This window comes from Numida meleagris, chromosome Z (genome assembly GCF_002078875.1).
Source record: "Numida meleagris isolate 19003 breed g44 Domestic line chromosome Z, NumMel1.0, whole genome shotgun sequence".
Lineage (NCBI taxonomy): Eukaryota > Metazoa > Chordata > Aves > Galliformes > Numididae > Numida > Numida meleagris.
In genome coordinates this window covers 37,244,179-37,266,903 of record NC_034438.1, presented here as the reverse complement: position 1 = coordinate 37,266,903, position 22,725 = coordinate 37,244,179, and the positions used below count along the sequence as shown (strand labels likewise).

Here is a 22,725-nt window from a genome sequence, read left to right as displayed (position 1 = left end):
GCTTTTGCTCGAATGCACTGATGGGCTGTCTGACTTTAAACAGTGCCTGCGAGGCCAGTGCAGGAGGAGGGCAGGAGAAGATCCAGGCGCAGAGCAGCAGCTCCCTGCAGCCCAGGAGAGGCCCACGGAGGAAGAGGCTGCTCCCTGCAGCCCGCGGGCGCCACGCGGAGCCGATCTCCACGTGTAGACACGGAGGAGCCCGCGGTGCGGCAGTGGGTGAGGCCTGAAGGAGGCACAGCCCATGGAGAGCCCCCGGGCGGAGCTGCAGCTCTGGAGAGCGGCCCGCGGTGGGGCAGCAGGGCTGGGGGAGCTACTGCCCATGCGGAGCCTTGGGGAGCAGCGCGCTCGTGAAGGATGAAGCCAGGTTAGGTCAGTGCACGGAGAGTTGCGTCCCCTGAAAGCGCCGCGCGAACAGCCCGGAAGGACTCTACGGTCCGCCGGCAGCTGAAACCTCGCGCCCCCATACGGACACGACAGGAGAGAGCAGCCACCGCCGCCTGCGGGAGCCGGGCTCGCCTGTCTCAAGGGCGGAAGCGAGGAGCCGCAAGGAGACACGCGATGTATCTGCGCCTGTGCCAGCCGCCCCGCCTCTCTCCCGCCCCGCCCCGCCCCGCCCCGCCCGTCCGTGCGCGTATTCAGCGAGGCCTGCGCGCGGCTGGGCCCGCCTCTCTCCGGAAGCGGCCGATCGAGCGTGCGCAACTGTTGGCGGCGGCTGCCGGCAGGGGGATGTTGGCCGCGTGCGCGGTGTCCCGAGAGGCACAGCCAGTGTTGCCGCCACCGCCCCGCGGCGACAGAGATCCGCCGGCCAAGGCCATGCGCAGGGGGCTGCGGCGGGGCCGCGAGGAGGAGCAGCAGGATCAGGAGCGGCTCCCGTGGCCGGCGGAGAGCGGGGGCGGCGATCCGCAGGGGGAGCAGGAGGCCTGGAGGAGCGGCGAACGGCGGCGGCGGCAGCCGCAGGAGCCGAGGGCGCTGGCGGCGGCCGCCAGGGTGGAGGAGGAGGCGGAGGAGGAGCGGATGGAGCGGGAGCATTTCCGGAGAATCATCAACGCCTTCCGATACTACGGGTAACCGCGACTGCCGTCTTACGCTGCGGTGTGCGGCGCTGCCCGCTCCCGGAGCCGCTGGCCCCTTGTGACAGCGCCGGGCTGCGGGGCGCCCGCCGGGCTCTGCCTCCGGGTGCGGGCCTGCCCCCGCCCCTCGCGTCTGGGCGCGCACCGCCGTCCCGGTGTCGGCGGGAAGGCCTGGAGGGAAAAACAGCGCATCCTGAAGCGGTGGTCTAGAAGGGTGCTTTGCTAAGGTGAAACGCTTGGATGCTTGGTGAAGCGTCGGAAACAGCAGTAGCACCTACTGGCCAAGAAGGGAAAATGATGTTTTGGCTATTGTTAATTGTTCAGATCACCTGTTAATAGGCCTGAAGGAGGCCATTTCTGATAGTTAGGGCTCTGCGGGAATTTGATGATTCCAAAAACGGCTCACTGTCTCTAGGAAAAAGGTAAAGAAAGGAGTTGTCTGAATCCATCGAATGAAAGGGCAACAAGTCAAGTGGCGAAGGGAGGCTGGGTGAAAAAGTCATTTCAGAAAGCTGTCTCCTGTTACTGTAGGCTTGGTAAGTGGATTTGGGATGTGCTTACACTACTTATTTTATACTTTTGTTCACCCATTATTATAAGCAGAGCCTTTTTTTGTCAGCGTAAATTAAGCATATTCTGTGAGGTTCTTCGTGTGAGTGGGTGATACCTAAATTTTGTTTCTGTTTACTGTTTTTCTGTCTTGGATATTTTTCTTTCTGTTGTTGTTTATCAAAAGTACTGTTTGAGCGGGAGGTTGAACTGTATGATGTTTTGATGTTTTCTTCAAACAGAATTCTTTAATTCACTTTGGCCATATCAAAGACTGCCTGTTGGTATAACAAATAGCTGTAATGTTGGTGATTTAAAGGTATGTTCTGGCCTTAGAAAGTAGGAACATCCGTGTCGACTTCGTGTTCACTTGTGATACTGGGTTGCTTTTGAAGCCCTCAATTTCAGTAAACATGTAACGAATGGATTTGACTTAATTTCTAGAAATCAAATAGAAATTGAAGTAAATTACTCCTGCTTCAGAGAAGTAACGAAGTTTAAGTGGTGTTACGTGTATTAATAATTTAAAGAGTTAATAGGAAGCACCTGTATGAACAGTAGATCTTCAGATCAGTCCAGATTAAAGGCTGGAGGCAGACAGACACAACTTCATATTTTGTATTTTTGATTTCAGTGAATTTTCATTCTTCAAAAAGATTGCCAACTCAACATTAAAAGGATATAGCATTATGATTGAAAGAGTTTTACTGGCGAAACTTAAAAATGTTGGTACTGAGCTAAGCAGCCATTGTGATTTCTATAGAATAGGCATGTTCAACCCATGGGCCACATGCAGCTGTGGACTAATGAAGGTAGTAATGAAGCCTCAAAATATCATAAATTTGTAACATTACTTTGTGATTGTTAGTGATACTCATGAGTCGATTGCACAGAGCTCAAGTGCAGACTGTGTAGGTGACCATGGAACGCTGTGGAGGGGAGAGCAGTGCAGTGCTAACATCTCTCAAGCCCACCACATGCAATCATCAATTTTTTGGTATATTTATGACTCCATTTTTATGTCAACTGAATACATTGTCTGAGAATTTTCAAATGGAGTGTATAGAGTTACAATCAGACTTTCAACTCAAAGAAAAATTAGATCATGTCTCTCTACCAGACTTTTATAAGCCCTTTCTTACCAAAGAAAAATATCCATCTCTTCATAATCATGCCTTATTCATATTATCGCTTGTAGCGGTACCTGCATTTGTGAACAGTTATTTTCAAGGATGAAGCACAGGAAGAGTAAAATTTCATCAGAAATCTCGGAGCACCTTGACAGCTCACTGAGAATTGCAGCTACTTCCATCTGCCTTAGTTTCAGCTGGGATGGAATTGTCTTCTCAATGTCTGGTACGAAGCTATCTTTTGATTCTAGGAGAAGAACACACAGGTGTTGATGGTTGCCTGCTGAGCAGTGCACCAAACCAAGGCCATTTGCAGCGAAGGACCTGAGGAGCTGGGAGGGAACAGAACTAGGGCAGCTGACTCAAACTGGCCAAAGGGACATTCTGTGCCATATGACATCAAGTGGAAGCAGTTTTGAAAGGGGGTGGGATTACACCTGGCTCTCTTCTGCCACTTAGGGGTGCTATCTGGGCATCGGCTGGGGGGTCATGAGTAGTTACGTGTGCACCATTAGTTCTATATGTGTGAGTATATAATCATAACTATTTTCTCTATCTTAGTAAATAGTTTTATCTCAACCCCCAAGTTCTGCTTTGTTTTTTTTTAATTCTCTCCCCCATTCCACTGGGAAGTGAACAACTGTGTAGTGCTTAGCCACCTGCCAGGTTAAATCACAACACCATCAAAGTAGACTGTTGTCTTAGTTTCCCAGAAACAATGTCAAATATCTCACTGGTTTTGTGTCTTTGTTGCTCTCTTTTTTTGTTGTTGTTATTTGCGTAAAAATTGTTAGTTATGCATTAACTTTACAATATTTTGTATATGTAGCCCGAGACAACTCTTCTTCACTCAGCATGTCCCAAGCAAGCCAAAAGTTTGGACACCCCATGCTACAGAATCAGGATTTTTTTTTTGTACTATTCTTCAGTGCTTCATTGTTCTTAAATATCAGATAAACTCAGTGTGTATATGTTACTGTGAACATGCCCTTTTTGATAGTATGAATGGAGATTAACATTGGGGATGTTAACTGGTCAAGTTTCCAGACTGAGGCTGCAACTAAAATTACAGCAGCTGCGCCAGTTGCAGACAGCTGAGGCCTGCACAGCTACTTGCTCACTCTCCACTGTGCAGTGAGGAGGATGGTATGAAACGTAAATGTGAAAACTCATGGGATGCAATTTAATAACTAAAGCAGAAAGTGCACAAGCATATGGAACTAAATAAAGAATTCACTTGTGACTTCTCATGACTAGAGATATTTAGCCATTTCCAGGAAAATGATGATTGATCACAGATACTGGTTTCTGGGGAAGAGACACTCCTCCTTTCCCCAGCTATTACTGCTGAGCACAATGTCATCCAGTACAACATAGCCCTTTGGACAGTTTGGGTCAGTTACGCTGACTGTGTGTCCCCAGCCTGGCTGGCTGGGCAGCATGAGAAAGAGAAGGCCTTGATAGTGCATGTAGAAGCAATAGCTACAGCTTCTAGTCAGAAATAAACCACCATATGAGCTACTGCACGGGAGATGAATTCTACCCCACTCAAAAGCAGCACAACGCCTTACAAATTCTCAGCTCTACTACAGTAAGCTGACATGAAAGTTTGAGAAACTGTGGTATGACTTCATGTGAGAAAATGATTTGCTCCTATCCAAAGGGGCAATATCTCTTGTTCTGGCATCACGACCTTTACCTTCCATAGTTGCTGTGACTGTGCTCAGTTGGCTTAGCTTGCTGAAAAGACAAATCAAATAGAACTGTCTTAAAGGGCTCTGGTCTGAGTTAGCAAGTCAGTTTTCTGGCAGGCTTTGTTAGTGCTAGTACTGTCAAAAGGTGCTGGAACTGTTCAGGTGAGGAAGAGGACAAGAAAGAGATGGAAAAAAAATCCTTTGTCTCTTGGCAGTAGGTTTATTTTTTTCTCTGGAACAGTTATTTTTGGTAAAGGGAGAAGTTACAGTTAGGTTGGGTCAGGTACACTATCAAATTTGCAGTATTTGCACTTGATGAAATATGCTGTTAAAATAAGGAAGTTTAGTATCTCAGTTGGAGTATGAGAACTCTTGTTTTCTAGCTGTCTTTGCTGTTATGGTTCTTTCAGAAGCAATTGACATTGAGGATCCCTGTTCTCACTCCATATCCTTTTTGTGCCAAAGGTTACCACAGCACTTGCTTGCTTCATTCAATGTAAATAGGCTTTGGGAAGCAGTCTGTCTATTTTTGATGAGTTCATGTATTGATTGTTTATTCAATTTTGTGGAAAAGCTAAAAGTAACTATTTTACCTAAAAAGTTCTTGAAAACTTTCTTTCTGGTAAGCAGTTACAATGTCTGAACAGTTTTTTAATTTAAAGAAATTAATAATTCTAAGTGGTGTAGCCTAGAGAGAATTGCTTGTGTTTAGTGCTGTTGTTGCTGCTAAGTATCTAAAGATGTTAAACTTCTTCCTTTCTAGAACGAATATGCATGAACGCGTGAACAGAACTGAGAGGCAGTTTAAATCCCTCCCAGCTAACCAGCAGAGTCTTCTTCCTCAATTCCTTCCTCACCTTGACAAGATTCGGAAGTGCATCGATCATAATCAAGAAATACTACAGACCATTGTGAATGACTGCGTTCATATGTTTGAAAATAAAGAATATGGAGAAGACGTATGTTAAAACTGACTTTTTCATACTCCAGAATCAAATTCTGTACACCTTGTAATTTTCTGTATTTCTGTTTAATGCCTTTAGGTGTCTGGCTTACTTTCCTTTTGCTCTTTTTTTCTCCTCTATGATTTCTTGTTTGCTTATATTTTCTCATTCTCATCTTTCACATCTTGTAGGGCTGACAATGAAACAGTGTTGTTAGCCTTTGTAGTTACTTTAATGAAAGCTAATTGCAAATTGCAGTAATTACAATTTTAAAAACAAAACAATTAAAAAGAAAACTTTTTTGGCTCCGGAGTTCTAGCTCCACCCTTGTTAAAGTTGATATTTCAGTTAACTATATACAGTTTAAATAGCATTGTCTATCTTTCTGTAGGATTTTTTTTGGTGGCATTCTGAATCAGTCACAGTTTTAATTTGGCCAAATATTCTGACTGTTACCATCTGTAAAGGTTTTTCACTATTGATCTGCTTTTTCACTGTGACATCTCTATTAAAAAAAATGCACTCAGGGTTAAAAGAGTGGCAGAGATGGAAACTGAAGTCCTTTTTGATATCTGCAGGTGAGGTACAGTAATAGGCAGTGCTAGTGTAAGCTTTTTAGCACTGCCTCATTAGTACCTAACAGGATCATCATCTCAGGGTAAACAGTTCGCCCCCTGCACTAGTGAAGCCCTGCTCCTTTCTTGTCTAAGGACTACAAGTTGTGCTCTGTTTTGTTGTACTACATACTGCTTTTGTGGTATGGAACCTAGTCTTTTAGGTGCCAGAGACCACCACAGTAAATTTAGGATTCTGGGCTGGATGCAAGCCCTGGTTTCAGAAGTGAAAGTCAAGTACTGGCTAAAACTCTCAGCAGGCATTATAGCATGTTAATTGTCTGTATATGATTTACATTTTGTTATTCAAGACTAAAGATACTTATGCATTTTTTCATTAACATGTGTTTCCCCACTTTAATTAGGGAGGAGGAAAGATTACACCTGCTTCAACGTTTGACATGGATAAATTAAAATCTACTTTGAAGCAATTTGTCAGAGACTGGAGTGAAGAGGGAAAACCTGAGCGAGATTCCTGCTACCAGCCAATAATTAGTGAAATTGTAAAGAACTTTCCAAAAGAAAGATGGTAATGGTATTTTAAGACTTAACCTCTCGTATGTGCGTGTACTGTTGCACGAATCTAACAAAGTTATTATAGATCAATGAAAAGCTTAGATTTAAAAGTGTTGAAATTGATGTGGATATGGAATTAATCAAGAGAGTTTTTAATAGAATGTATTGGAAAAGAGCATAATTCTAAACTTCACAAATAGTAAGCCAGGATTTATTCTTTTTCTGCAGCTTTTTATAACAGGATTTCTTTTAACTTCTGAAGTAATAAGCCATAGGAGGTCATTAAATTCACTCGGTTGTGCTCAGCGAGTTAGTGTTTGCAAGTTAGCAGGTTCTCAGAGTGTTTATGCTGCAGATAAAAAGAAAAAACCTTGTAACAGCTTCAAGCATTAATATTTCCTTTGATGTTGGAAGGAGGAAAAAAAGGAAAGAAGACGACTTGTAACCCCCCAGTATATTTCTATTCCAAATATTTAATTCTTGTGTTGGTTTCAGAAGTTACAAGGCCAGTATTATTTAACAACTGTTTCACATATGTGGGTAGCTTTGTTACTGCATTAGCTAGTTCAAAAAACAACATGAAAACAATAGTTAGAATGGTTTGGTTCTCTTAGGTAAATTTAAGTAGAAGTATTCTGGTGGAATCCAGGAAGAAATTACTGTTACAAGAATTACATATTTAATGATTGTGGCATTTAGACACTCAGCAGAAAGTACATTTCAGTTTAAACTTCATAGTCATAATGGGAAAAATCATAAGCTTGGTACTCAAAAATCAAACAGGCCAGAATTTAGCTTTGTTACAGATGGCTGTTACTGTGGATTTTCCTCTTTCTGTGTGATTGCTAATAATGGACTTACTCCAATTTATGAATACTTTTCACTGGCCATTTTTCAGTTTTCAGTTGATGGTAACAGAACGTGGAGTGGAATCTTGTATGGTAAAATGGCAATTTCCAGCAGCTTGCTTGGTTTTTCTTTCACTTTGCGCTAATTTTTGTCAATATAGATGCACCACTGCAGATACTTTATATGAGGGTGAGCTTCTTGTAATATGCCTTTGGTGTTAATAGTGTCCCACATGTGAATTAAATATTGTAAGTTGCCTTATGTACATCTAGGGTAGCTCTGTAGGAAAAGTCATAGTTCTGAAAGTAATCATTCTGGTCTTCATAATAGCAACTCATTTTTTTTTTTTCTGTACGCTAGCTTTGCAAGTTAGCAGATACTCAGGGTGTATATGCTGTGGATAGAAAGAAAGAACCTTTTTAGTTGTGGAAGAGGTCACTGTTTCCTCGAGTCTTAGAGATACATGACTGCAATTGGAAAGTTTTATCTCGTACCTACTTGACATAAACTCGAGATGATACTAGAAGATACTAACAATAAATCTGAAGTTGATTGCTCTGTACCAAAATAGTAGGAATTCTGGTGGTGGTAGTAGTTGGACACAACTAATGTGACAGTGCTTCTGTCTGTGTTATGGTAACTCTGAATTGCCGGGTTTTTTTTGGGTGCAGGAATATCAAAATATCACTGTATAGATGAAACATGTCTACTACAAGGTTGAATTTGAAATATATTGTATTTAACAAATGTGTATTATGTACATATCTATTTTAAAGGTCTAATATTGGTGGTCATCATGGAGCTGTGGTAGTATTTAGGTAAACTATTAATTGTCTGTTTCCCTGTGACCACAGGCTGTCCTAAGCTGCTGTATTCTTTGAGACAAGAAGTAGGGTAGTTCAAAGTGAGCTGTTGTCTTTGTGTATTGCAAGGCTTGTAATCTCAGCCTTGGCAAGAGGTAACTTCCATGGCAATGCAGGTTGGCTGGACAGTCTAGTTCATTTTTTAAAGTTTTGGTGGAGAGCAATTTCATTTTAAAGAGATGGGTGAGGCCTGAACTGACAGTGATGAAATTATACTTGCTGTTATGTTTATGATGGATTCAGAATCTATTTGCTCCTGAGAGGACTGGCTATGAGTGTTCGTGCGGGAAGACAACCTGTAGATGGAACCTCAAAGTGCAGTTCTACATTTCTTCTCACTTGCAGTTCCTTTTTAGAGTGGAGTGTGCTGAAGTGTCCTGAGATTAAATTGAATTACTAGAGGAAAAAGTGTATTATTGGCACTTGATAATGAAAGCAGCTTTGCATCATTATGTTTTGTGTTGAAAAAGATGGAGATAGAAATACTTGAAGTATTATCAATACAGTCCATCCTTTATTTCTTAGTGAGTTCATCAGAACTGTGCATTCAACTTATGGTAAACAACACTTGCATTGATTTCTTGCACTGGAATTGTCTGAAAAAGGAATACACTTTTTTAAAACTACCCCAAGTATCTTTTGCTCCATGCATGCTTGTGTTGTAGCTATTATTTGCAAGAGTGACTCTCTTATGTTGATATATGAAGAACAGGAAAGGAAGTAATGAAGTATTCATTATGCTCACTGTTCTGGGATGCAGAACAGATGCAAACAGTGGTTGAAATAAGCTGTAAATTTGAACAGCGTTTTGAGTAGGAGCCACTGTTATCTTGTATTTCAGTCCAGTTTTCTGACAAAGACTGTCATCTAAAACTTAAAAAAAAAAAAAAAAAAAAAAAAAGCAGAAGATTTTTCTGCCTCTTGCTCCGCTTCAGGAATGATTCCTTCTTTCTTCTTAGCACAGAAAATGTTAGTAGGATCAACAAAGCAGTTTGAGGTGAAGTTATGTTAAAGATCTTCCTGAAGAAGCAGTATGTTTCCTGTGTTGGTAACAGAATTACGTCGTGTGATTCAGCTCACATAATTGTTCTCCTTTTGATGAAGCTATCTGAATTTCTTGGACCTGAAAGAGCCATTATCATTGTTTTCTGTAGGAGAAAACAGTGAAACATTTTTATTTCTTGAAGGAATATGATTGTTGAAGTATTTTTTTAAGGGGAAACTTAAAGTTGAAAATCTAAGTATATTCCTTTTATCTTCTATGTTCTTTCTGACTGTTACTCTTAAGGACACAAAGATTGAATTTCTTGTTCAGAAGGAACAAGGAAATGGTTAACCTTCAAATTAGCTAATATGATTCCGTGGTTAAGAACTATAAGCCTTGGTATGTATCAGCTTCAGCTCATTAACTTGGCCTCCTGAACCAGCTTTAACTGGAAATTTACATATATCATTTAGTCCCGCAAATTATTTTCAAGATACTGTTAGGACAGCCCAAAAGAAGTAATCAGTGTTGAGTTTCTTAATACAGTGGGGAGTAGGGAGGAAGGTGTGGAGGAGTAGGGGTAGGAGTTCAAGCATTCCTATGGTTGAACGTTAGGCTTTCTTTTTGCATTCTGTCAGTCATATTATAATGACCATAAAGCTCCTGCTTTATATGATTTTATTTAACTTGCTATAACATACATCTGTCTTCCTAGAGTTTTTAATTTACTCTAGATTTGTGGTTCAGCTGCAGCTTTGTTTTAACCATTGGTTTTTAGAGCAAGGAGTATCATCAGTGTTATTCCTGTCCACTGAAGGCTTTGCAGGTTGGGGTTGTGTAAGCCTGAACTGCCAGCTTTGGAGAAACTCTGCTCTTCAGGTGATCATACTTCTTAGCTAGTTTCATTGCTAATTACATTATTTATCTAGTGTCATGAAAGACGAGCCACATTCTGGATTTCCATGCAGATATTCAGAAGTGTGGCATGCAGGCTCTTGTTCATCGCTGATGAAAATGCATATTTAATATTGTTGAGTATGTTGATGAACAGTGTTTTGTAGGTGAAAATTTGCTCTATCAAATAGTGTTGTTGTGCTTTATTAAAAAAAAAAATTGAAGCCAATTCCAAGCAATTTAAAACAAGGTAATTTGTCTGGGGGCCTTATATTGTTCTAGGTTGAATACAGGTGCAAACTGTAAACTGTAATTAAACCTGTATAACTACCTCCTTGTCATTAGGTTATTTTTAAGAAAAATGTCTTTTTTGTTTCACTCCTGTCTTTTACTGTGAAAATGTCCACACAGGTCTAAATATTTCAGAGATAATGGTGAACTGTAAGGAAATGAAGTAATACATAAGGTAGAAGTGCATTTGGTTTAATGGTGAACGGATACACAACTGTTAAAAGAAAAAGCTTCAAGAATGAGCATCTTCTACCTGAATAATCTATTCTGAGTTCCTATTTTCAAAAGGTTTGTGTTGAGCAAGTAGTTTTTCCTTGAATTTGTCTGTTTTCTAAGGAGGACTTCATGGCTAGCTTACTTCTGGTTTTTCTTGTAGAACAGGCAAGGAAAGCTGTTGCTTTGCAGATCTTAAGTAGTTACAAAGTCGTGACATCCTGTTACTTGTTAATCCGAAAACAAAATAGCTGTAAGTATATTTGAATGAAAATGATTTTGATTTTTTAGATGGGAGGTTTCAGTAGTTAACATGATTAAGCTGCAAACCAAAAGGCACAGTTGAAACTGCTTTGTCAGTTTGTATGGCCATTAGACAAGGTAATACTTTCTTCAGATGTTTGGGTAATAACCTTCTAGAGATGTACTGCTTTTTAGAATTTGCATATCTGCCAGGCTCAACTTCACAATTATGCAGCAGCTTAGTAGCTCTATTGAATCTGTTTTGGCAGTCTGAATTTTTAAGTAGTCTTAGGCTTTGCATTTTGCTTTCTTTCATTGTATACTTGAAAATGCTTATTGTGGCTTTATTCATTTAATTGCATACATAACTTGTTTGTTTTTGAAGGTAACATGCAATGAGAGGATGGACTACTGTACTTGATATATGAAATTACAAAGTCTTGTTCAGGACTGGAAACCGGAAAATTATGTTTTTAATGATGTATCTATTCAGTTTCGTGTGGGAGTGTTTTTCTTTCAGGAGGGAAGGTTTGGTTCCACTGTGATGCAAGTATATCAGAATATATGTGTGTGTGTATATATATATACACGTACATATACATACATATACATACATATATATATAAGGCTATATATATATATATAGCCTTTTTGCCTGACAGAGCCGTTCTTGTTCTATTTATTAGTTGTTGGCCTTGGAAGATGAGAGCAGTTTGTGTGAATCTGTCAGTAGCTACACAGTGCTGGTCATATTCTGATGTTCTTACACTGATATCCAATTTTGGCAAGTGAAAGGGTGGAAAGTAGTGCAGTACTTTGGTTTAGGAAATCCTATGTCACTTAATAGGCATATTTAACACCCACAGTCTGTGAAAGGGTAACTTCTGTAAAGTTTTTACAGTCTGAATTGCTCATCATCTCACCGAAGTTTGATTTGCTTTGTGTTTCTGATCCCCAAATGCTTGTTTATTTTCCATACAATTTAAGCAAGAAGATTTCTAGAATATGCAGTAGTTATCAGCGATCATCGTAGAAAAAGAAAATCATGATATGTAATTGTTCTTTCTTCCTGAAATTCACTTAAGAAATTATTTTAGCTTGATAACTGTAAAAGTTTTCAGAAAAAATATTTTGTTTTGTATTTATGCACTGTATTCTCAATAAGGGTTTCTTATGTTCTTTTTGGTCATTTTCTATGAATTGTATTGACTGTACGGTTAAATGATCTGAACTGGCTCCATTTGCCTCTAATAAGTCGCACAGGAAACACTTATAATATCCAAGTATATGGGGAAAAAATTGTTTGACTGGACCTCTGTAAGCTTGTTTAAGAGGTATCAGATAAACATTTAACTATTATTTTTGTTCTGTTGCAGGGATTTCTCCAAAGTTAATATCCTGGTACCTGGTGCTGGGCTAGGTAGATTGGCGTGGGAAATAGCTATGCTCGGTTATGCTTGCCAAGGAAATGAATGGAGCCTCTTTATGCTCTTTTCTTCTAACTTTGTACTCAACAGGTATATAGCTTATGTTTTACTTGCTGATCAAAACCTACAGGTAAAAGGGAGGCAAAGTTATTATAAGAAAAAAATTAGATAAATAAAACAGATTTGTAAGTCATAACACAGGACACTGATAACCACTTTTTAGAATGTTTTGATGCAAATAATGATTGGGATAACTGGGAGAAGAGAAGCTTATGTCTGAGTCTTATGGGTGAGTCATTATGAATGTGGTAGGAAACATGAGTTTTAAGTTATGAAACTTAAAATGCCCGGATTCTATCACAGATTCCCTGTGTAACCTTGAGTACTCAAGTGCTACCGTTTTTATTTCACATCATTTTCTGAAAAAAATGCACACCTATTTCACAGGTTGTCAAATATTGACAAATTAATTACATGCATGATATTTGATGGTGGTGATAAGTGTTAGATTCCATACTAAAATCTTAGGCACCATTTTTAAATGGAAAACAACTGAGCAAATACACTGAGCCACTTCTTAAGCAAGTCCTGTCATGAGATAACATCTAAAATGTTATTAGTTCTTCAGTTACACTAAGGTTATAAATTTGAATGTAATAGATTTCACTATATAGGTTTAATTTAAAATGAAATTTTTGTATTCGGTTTTCTGTCACATCCATTGGAAATTACTGATCTCATGAGGAACTTTTTAGAGAGGAAAGAAGGCGCCAAAAATAACTAACTGTTCCTCTAAGGATTAGGGTGGAAAGATTGGGTATATGAAAGAGGTTTGTCTGGGTTTTGTTGTTTTCATGGTTATTTTGTACGAAGTTCAGAGACTGATTGCCAGTTAACTTCATATTGAAAAATCAGTTATCTGCCTAATACCTTGCAGCTACTAAAAAGAAGTCATCTTCTTCTGCTCCCTAACCAAATAAACTTTGTTTCTTAGGTATTAAGGTATTAAGTATTAATTTCCCATTTTGAGGAACATCAGTCAGCTGTCGTATTGGCTCAGACATGTGACATGTTTTTTACCTTCCTTAAATATGGGATCTTTAAACATTTGCCTGTGGCTTTCTATTTATATAAAATGTATTTAGCAAGAAGGCATGTATATGCTGGATTTCCTAACTGTATTAGATCTTACATAGTCAAATTGAATGTCACTTAGTTTCTGGGAGAGTTACCAGTTACAAGTTTTGTTATTAGCAGGGAAGAGAATACTGGTAACTGCTACACTAACTGAATTCCAGTCATTTTAGCTGATTCCTTTCTATCAGATCTGATTATGCCTTGGGACATCTGTTAGGAAGGTTTTGTGGAATTTTGAGTATTTTAATTTTAGCATTAGGTGTCTGTTCCTGGTTAGCCTGTGATCAATATTAACAGAACATAGCAGTTAAAGATGAGTGAAAAGAAAAAAGGACTTCAAAAATTTTGCAAATTAATCTTTAGCTCCAGTCTTAATTCATTTTTGTTTTCATTTGATAAAATAACAAGGATTTTGCTAGTGTATGCTTACAGATTCGATCTGCCTTCTTCCTCTATCTAACCTTAGTCTATTTTTAGGAATATAAGATACTGTCTTGAGTATCAAGTCTACTTCTACAGTGGGCTTCTTCTATATGTGACTGAAGTCTTTTGTCTACAGAGATACCTGGTGATTTTAACACATGTAAAAAACTTAATTCTTGTAAATTATGACTTTTTTTTCCACCATGAATGAGGTTTAATAGCATTATATGTAGAAAGTGCATCAAGGCCTAACTATGTTCACTTGTGAATATTTGAAATAAAAAATAGAGTGCATAAATTAAAATGCGTTACTGGGAAGCTCTAATCTGAAAATACACTTATTCTCGAGTGGTTAACCTCCAATGGCTCCAAGACTCCTGTATGATTCTGCTTTTTCTTTTTTGTGTAAGGCTCTTACTGCTGGTTTCTTTTTGTTGCGTTTAGATGAGTTCAGTCTATAACAGATGGCAGAGGTGATCATAGGTGATGAACAGACTCCCTTTGTTTTTTATTAAGAACAAACACTGTAAAAAGCGTAACCTGTTTTCCTGCCTCTGGAAGACATACCAAAAGTTCAGCTGAAGTGATATATAATTTTGCATCCAAATGACAGCAAAGTGCTTTAAGAAAAGCTTTTAAGTAGAATTCACAGTAATTAAAAATGGGCTAGTCCTTGGCCTCATGAAAGAGTATCTTTGTAGGTAAATCTTGCAATTTGAGAAGGCTGCTTAATTCTACTTATTGCATGTCCATGAGTGCCTTAGGATGAAAGTAGTTAAGCATTTTATTTTAAAATCCATGGTCAGAAGTAAGATTTGACCTCACCGTCTTTTGCAGTGCAAGCTTTTCAGACGGAGTGTTGCACAGTAAATGTTCTGCCCTTACTTGGAAAGAAATGAAACATGTCACAGTTTTACATGAAGGTGTTAACTTTATCTAACATGTTTTGCTGGAAAGATGGAGATGTAAAGGCCTGCAGAAGTTTCTTAGTTTCATTGCTTGTTGGTTTTTTGGTTGTTTTGTTGTTTTTTTTTTTGAGGTAAAATGGAAGATTTTCAAGTGGGACTGTGGACAGAGGAATTAGTATTTTATACTAAATTAGTTATTCCTTCTGGAACTGTTGGGAAGTCTACATGGATATAATTTGTACTGGAAAAAAATACTGAGAGGTGTGTCTTCCCTTGTAGCTCAGGAAAAATCCCTTTCTGATCTACTCAGATTTTTTTTCTTCTCCTTGCTTTTTTGGAAAATTTCATTCTTACACAAAAATATTCTTAGGATGCTGCAAATTGACTGTGAGCATGTGGAGAATGCTGAAATAGCTAACACAAAACGTTTGTTGGCAGATTTAGAAATGTTGTCCTAAGAATATGATGTCCCTCTGTTTAGGGTTTTTTACCTAATTGCTTTCTTTGGCTAATTGCATATATCTGATTGTCTCCATACACAACGGATATATAATTATCAGTTCATGTGCTCAGTATACTGCTGCTCATACAACATCAGTACTGTGGGTTTTTTTGTTGTTGTTGTTTTTACTGAGTTAATACAAATATAACACAGTGAAGGTACAAGTTGTTGTTTCTAAGACTTTGACAGAGCTGGTTTTTTTATCCGCCAGTGAAGAGTGCATTTTCTATAACCTGGTAGACTGCTTGCAGCTTACAAGTGTTTGCTGTGTGTCCTGTTGGATAGATGTGTCCTCTGTTATCTGAATAATTCGTTACACATGTGTAACATGGCCTTAATAATTGGGCTTCACTGCAGAATTCACTTTGTCATAGGAGAAGAAAATTGCTTCATTTTTTAATTAAAGATTGATTTTGCAGGCCTGTGGGAAAAGGTGCTCTTCATGCTCTCATGCCTGTTTTTTCAGTTTTTCAAATAAATGTTCTTCTAGATGGTCATGTCAATCCACAAGTTCTATTTTACCAGGACATATTTAGTGTAGGCTCTTACTTAGCATAATTGGAATATTCTAGGTATTGCTAACTTAAAATGATATCACAAAACTATTATACTTTGCAAAATTGATTTTTTTAATATAAATGCATTATTTCAGTTAGTGTCTGAAAAATGCTTTTTTTTTTGCTGGGCTTCAGAACGCTTACAATTAAGCGTAGAAGAAGAAGAGCCTTGGATGAGAACAAATATTGCCAAGAAAGTTGAAAACAAGTATGGAAGTAAGATAATTCTTTTTGTAAATGGGGGAAAAAAAAAAGCTGATGCAAAAAAGCTTATCTTTACTACGGGTACTGAATCACAAATTTCAGTAATTCAGTGCAAGGAATTTTACTCATTTTCAATGGAAAAATCAGGAAAAATTGTAAAAAGGAGAAAAGGAGAAATTAAAATGAAGAAAAGGCAGTTACTGTGTGGTTCCACCAAGTCAGAGTGAACTTGGTATTTTGATCAGTTCATAAATTGTTGGGCAGCCTGAATTGTTATGAACTAGATAGGTCCAAAAACCAGTAATAGCTTTGGCATGAACTTCTTGAACAAAAAATATGTATGTTGAAAGTTTGACTCGTACATCTCTAGATAATATGTAAGCAATTAGTTGAAACTGAATTGTTCCAATTTCCATATTTTCTAGATGTTCTGAAGTTAACTCATGTAAGCTTTATCCCTGGATTCATCAGTTTAGCAATAACAAAAGATCTGCAGATCAAATACGTCCAATTTATTTCCCTGATGTTGATCCTCACAGTCTACCTTCTGGTTCAAACTTCTCTATGACGGCAGGGGATTTTCAAGAAATTTACTCTGAGTGCAGTGAGTAAAAGTATCATTTAGACCATCCACATAGTTCAGAGTATTTGTTATGATTGTAATATATGAATATGTAAATAGAATAGAACTGATATGTATGAGCATTAAGCAAAAAAATACTAGCTGTAGCAAGATATTTTTCTAAATCAACTTTTAATTTTGGTTATTAAAAAAAAAGGATGCATTCTTTCCTAATGAACATTTGTTATGGTCATCTCTTTTAGAAGAGGAAGCAACATGGAAAAATTAAGGAAAAGTTAACCTGATGGAGTAAAACGATGTTATGAACAACAATCGAAAGAGTCAATTTTCTTATTTGGTGCAAAAAATACAAATTTGTATTTCTTACTGATTTATTTCCTGTTACGAAAGCAGATGTATGTGTGCTTATTGGTCAGTCATGAATATTTCAGAGGTACTCTGTAGGGGTGGTAGATAACGAAGACTGAGACTTCTGCCAGTAGAAATACCACTATTTTCTCTTGCAATATCAGGTTTTCAGTGTGCTGTTTTCATTGCAGCCAAAGTAGCCTATTATGACTAAGTTAAATTAGCCTGCAGATTACCATATTTAGCACCTACTCCATCAGTTACGTGTACAAGACTTGATCAAAAACAACACTTATTTCACTTATAGATGTAGTTTAACATTTTAACACTTGAGAACCTGGTAGAGCTAAATAAATAGTAAGCTTATATAGAAGTTAATATTTTATTGTCACACAGTATTTGATTATCGCTTGGAATGCCTATTTTTTTTTTGTTACAGCTCCCACCCCTTTTATTTTCATAACAGTTTTTCACCATAATTAAATATTTTTTGATCAACGTTTTTTGTGTGTGTGTGTGCAGCTAGTCTTCCAGGTACTTTTGTAGTGGTTTCTTTCCTTACAGTTGCTTGCCTTTCTGAAGTTGTTATCTTAAGAGTATCCAGTGCTGGAGATAAATTGAGATTTTTATTTTTTTATTTCAGAAGCTTAAACTTTTACAGTTTCAAGGATACATGTTTAGAGACAAACAGGGAGATTCATGCTTTAAAAGGTAGTCCTTGAAAGATCTTGCTTGTTATTTATTGGAGAAATTTTCAGTTACTTTAGAGCTATGTGATTTGTGAAAGTCCACTTCAGTGTAGAGCACTGTATTCTTCTAGATATTAATATGTCCAGAGAGGCCCCACATCACTGGATACTTTTACATGTGTATTTTTAATAGTTTTATAGTGAAGTTTTAGGACTGGTGAGTAATGGTATGCTTGGGCCTTCATTTTTGTCAAATGGTCACATGTGTTATAATGTTTTTATTTGACTGTATAGAATTAATTTTAAAATGCATTAAAAATATATTTGTGTATAATGTTTTAGAGCATGTATGTAGACTGCAGAAATCCAAACTTAAATGTCTTTAACATAAAACGTTTTGCACTTAGTTTCTTGTAAACGACAGTTTACTTTTAAACTAAATGAAATGTTCAGTCATTACTGTTAGTTAAAGGAAATACTGAGTGTATAAACAAATACCGGTGTTAAATGATGAATTTTTACAGGGGAAAAGAAGATTTGAATTAATCTGTACAATTTGTTGTTCTTGCACAGATACTTGGGACTGCATAGCAACTTGCTTTTTCATTGATACAGCACATAATGTTATTGATTATATTGATACTATATGGAAAATACTGAAGCCTGGAGGCATATGGATAAATGTAGGCAAGTGTGACCAACTTTCTTCTCACAACCCCTGACTTCTCTTTTCTCACGTAACAGGCATCGAGTACTATAAAATAGTAGTGGGGATGAAGGCATCTGTACTAAAGACTGTGTGGAAATGAGAACACCCATGGCTTGAAAACTAGATAATTTTGTGTTAAGCATTTATTCAAATATTTGTTAGTTACAGTCAAGTTACCACCATGTGATTTGAAATGTTGAAGTGTATCTTCCCAGTGCTAGGTTTCTTATTCATGTGTGACGCTGCTGTTATTTGACAATTGTAGTGTGCTGTATTTTTGCTCTTAATTAAAGCTCCTAAGTTTTGGAAATGAGGTTTATGGATATCCTTATCTCAAAAAAAGACAGGCTTTGAGTCTCCTATGGTGAGGGACTGGCAGACAAAACTCAGTCATTAAACATTTTGTACAGGAGAAACTTGTCAGTCACAGAATGTGAGCATAGCTCTTGAGTAGACCATGGCTTGTCCTGCATTCTGTTCAATGCACACAGCAATGGTACTAGACTGATAGAAGGGAAGAAAGTTCAAGGTACAGAACATGTGGTTTGATGGGAAATGAGACTTCATTCTTGCATAAGCGGTTGAACTATTGTAATTTTGCACAGATTCTGACTTTCATTTTAAGAACCAAATTTCAGTGATAGTGTGTTTGAACGTAGTGGGTCTGGATGTTAGCATTCTTCACACTTTCAGTATGTGGTTTTTAAAAAGTTTTGATTTTGAAAAAGCTTTTGATATATTTGATTATTATTTCCATTTTATGTTTGCACTCTAGGTCCTCTTCTTTACCACTTTGAAAATTTGGCAAATGAGCTTTCAATAGAATTAAGCTATGAGGATATAAAAAATGTTATACTACAGTATGGATTCCATATAGAGGTAAGAAGATGGTGTAATTTGAACTAAGCGGTATTGGTAGAGACTGGGCAAACTCCTTAAATGTTTGTTCAAGCTAGCATCATAGACATATAACTTATAGGAGAGCTAAATGTGTATAATTGTGTCACACATTTGCTTTCCTCATTTTTTGAAAAGCGTGAGGCTTTGAAATCTATGGATTGTAGTTAAATAGCAGTTTCTAGACAATACAAGACAATAACAGGGCTGGAGCACCTCTCCTATGAAGAAAGTGTTCAAAAAACATTTATATGTTGTGTTGAGAGACATAGTTTAGTGGGGTTATTGGTGGTAGGTGGATGGTTGGACTGGATGATATTGTAGGTCTTTTCCATCCTAGCTAATTCTGTGATTCTAAGGTTGAGGGAACTGGGCCTGTTTAGTTTGGAGAAGAGAAGGCTCTGGGGAGACCTCATTGTGGCCTTCCAGTATTAAAAGGGAATGTATAAACAAGATAGGTTACGACTGTTGTGAGGGTGGACAGTGATAGGACAAGGGGGAATGGTTTTAAACTGAGACGGGGAGATTTAGGTTAGGTATTAGGAGGCAGTTTTTCACTCAGAGGGTGGTGACGCACTGGAACAGGTTGCCCAGGGAGGTTGTGGATGCCCCATCCCTGGAGGCATTCAAGGCCAGACTGGACGTAGCTCTGGGCAGCCTGGTCTAGTGGTTGGCGACCCTGCACTCAGCAGGGGGGTTGGAACTCAACGATCTTTGAGGTCCTTTTCAACCCAGGCCATTCTATGATTCTTTCACTAAGAGAAGCTTGTGTAGTGCTTAGAAATGTTTTGAAAACTTACACTTTTTTTTCCAGGTGGAGAAAGAATCTGTACTGTCAACTTACACTGTGAATGAACTCTCCATGATGAAATACTACTATGAATGTGTGTTGTTTGTGGTGAGAAAACCAGAATAGAAGTGCTTTGAATAGGTTAGTCAGAAAAAAGTTTTACCTGAATGCTAGAATTAAAAATAATATGGACTGAATGATGTCTGGACACAACCTCAAATCAGTGGTGCCTTCCTATTCCTAATAAGATTTAGATAGTGTCTATTTTCTTAATATTTCTGTTGCTATCCAGACATGTACTATGCCATACGTATTTGTACTATAACTAGTGAAAATGGAGGACAAAATGTTTGCATACACTGTCTTTGTGCTTTGGAATGCATTAAGAACAAAAATGTTTTCTTAGGTATAAAAATTGTTTGCCAGAACCAAGCTAATTTTACAAATGCTGCCTCATTTTTCTTGGATTTATAGTGATTTCCTTTGTTCTGCTTTCTGATGTTAGGAATGCACAGAGGTTCTTACTGTGCTTGCTGCGTCACGTTTAAAAAGGTATTTTTAAACATATGTTTAAAATTAGTTATAAGGTCTGAAATGATTGAAAATTTATGAAATGATTAAATGATTTGCTATTGAATGGTGGCAACCCAGCAGGGGGGTTGGAACTAAATGATCATCTCATAGTGTTGAAATGAAAATATGGGATGCTTTGTAGTTTTAAAACATACTGATTTTGAGTCACCTACTTATCGCTTAAGCCAAAGTGTTAAAAGTATAATTAACAAAGTTATGATAAACCTTGAACTCATCTCTTTTTTTAATGTTAATGGCAAAACTGAGTTATCCATGCCACTTGTAGGTAGTGACAGAGAAAAATGCCTCTTTCTTGAGGAATTTAAAAAATTACATGTAAATAATGTGCTGTAACTTAGTAATTTCCTTACCTGAGTCAGCATTGTAGCTTTAGGCACTTTACTACTTAGTGGCTTACTTCTAGTTTCCTTATCCTAAATTTTTTTCTGGCTAATGAGGTTTAGGTGGATATTTAATCTACAAATCCTAGCCGAATCTTTATAGAAGTAAGGCTGAATCTTCTGTTGCTTAAGTTATGTAAATGAAAAAACATCAATTGATAATTACTGTGCTTAGAGGAGGTATAATGGTAGCCATTTGTTCTCTTAATGTATTGGTTAGTTTCAGTACCACCTTTACTGTTATTCAAAATACAAGAACCTTGTGGTAAGGAATTAAGGGTGTTTTCAGGGTCATAATGGTGCACTGGACAATGACTTGTATAAATGTTTACTATTATTTCCGGTCCCTTTTTCAGGGTGATGTCATAATCTCATAATCACATCTTCTTGATATTTCCATTATTAACTTCTGGATTTTTCCTGTTAAGGCTGGACATTTGTGCCTTCATTTCTAAAATGGAAGTTTTAGCACGGAAGAAAAACACAATTCTGGTTGTTTTTTTGTTTGTTTTTTAAATAGTTTCAACACTGCGTATAGGAAAAGAGCGACTGTGGGTGTTTCAGTACTGTGCCCCTTTCTGGTCAGAATTTTTACTGAGAATAAAAGGTTCTGGACTACGGAAGCTTTCAGCTTTACGTAAAATACTCTTATTTGAACTGCACTGCCAAGATTTTACTCCCATTAATGAATTGCTGAGGTTCTGCCTTGGTCCAAGAAAGATTTTTAAAACACCGCTACTGCAAGGGAATTAAAATAAAAGCCCTTCCACACCTTCAAGAAAAAAAAATCTTCAGTTACTTTCACTGTCTTGTTGTACTAGTTACTTTGGTTACTGGATGGACTTTGTGTTTCTTCACTTTATTTTTTCCTTAGCTGAAACAAGATTAGCGTTTTGGTTTCCAGGTTCCCTGAAGTCAAACAGAGTTAGCTGAATGTCAGTCCTGCCCAGGCTGAGGGCTGCCATGTTTCCCACCCTACCAGTCGGTGGCTATACCCAACATGCCATGTTTCCTACACATGGGAAACTGAACTCTTGCATTCTGGTTGAACATTGCTATCCTTTGTTCTCTGGGGTTTGTTCATTGCCGCCCCACATCGTCACAAGTGCCATTTTTAGCACTGGTTATAGGAAGTGGTTTTACTGACTTTAATCATGTATATAGTGATGTGCTTGTATTTTTCATTTGGAAAATGCCGATTTTCCCCCACGGATTTCCTTTTAATGTGTAGCAGCTACAGTAACAGCTGGAAGCAGCACAGCCTTGTGCATCAGAGGTGTGAGCCAGTGGCGCTGGACCCTCTGCCCTACCTGCCCGGGATCACCGCTGTGGCCACGCTCCGCCCACTGCACCCAGTGTGAGTGCGCTCCAAGATCCTGGCGTAACAAATGCTTCCGTGTATGGAGTACGTTCGACAAATGTAAAGCTTCCTGTATTTTTATTTATATGTAGTGCACACACAGCACAGTCACAAGATGGGGATTGGAAGCTTCATGTCTCTGCGTGAACTTTCTGCTATTTTTAATGTGTGTAATGAACTTGACTTTTCTCAGACATTAAAGTTTGCAGTACGACACGAGGTGCGGTGTGGTTTGTCGCTGGCTTGAGTACGGCTTAGTTGCCGTGCGCTCCTGCTCGTGGTTACGCGGGCTTCGGGGCTGCGCCGGGAGGCGCGGAGCCTCAGGCGGCAAAGGGGTGGGGGCGGTGCGCTGAGGGACGGGC

The 22,725-nt window shown here is 38.4% G+C and overlaps 1 protein-coding gene across 7 annotated transcripts; it reads left to right on the top strand.

The window, feature by feature from the left end:
* On the top strand, window positions 385-22,579 carry CARNMT1 (carnosine N-methyltransferase 1). 7 transcript variants are annotated; one of them, XR_002433735.1, is made up of 10 exons: window positions 544-1,064; window positions 5,207-5,402; window positions 6,367-6,530; window positions 12,232-12,372; window positions 16,439-16,617; window positions 18,207-18,320; window positions 19,118-19,221; window positions 20,054-20,170; window positions 20,535-20,581; window positions 21,360-22,579. XR_002433735.1 is itself a non-coding variant. In XM_021381642.1 (9 exons), the coding sequence occupies exons 1-8, from the start codon at window positions 559-561 to the stop codon at window positions 20,153-20,155; spliced, it is 1,506 nt and encodes a 501-aa protein (XP_021237317.1). In that variant the 5' UTR covers window positions 544-558; the 3' UTR covers window positions 20,156-20,170; window positions 20,535-22,579. The 7 variants fall into 7 exon arrangements, 4 of the variants coding, with proteins under 4 accessions (XP_021237318.1, XP_021237317.1, XP_021237319.1 ...); XR_002433734.1 differs by having other exon boundaries at window positions 20,054-20,581; XM_021381642.1 differs by having other exon boundaries at window positions 20,535-22,579.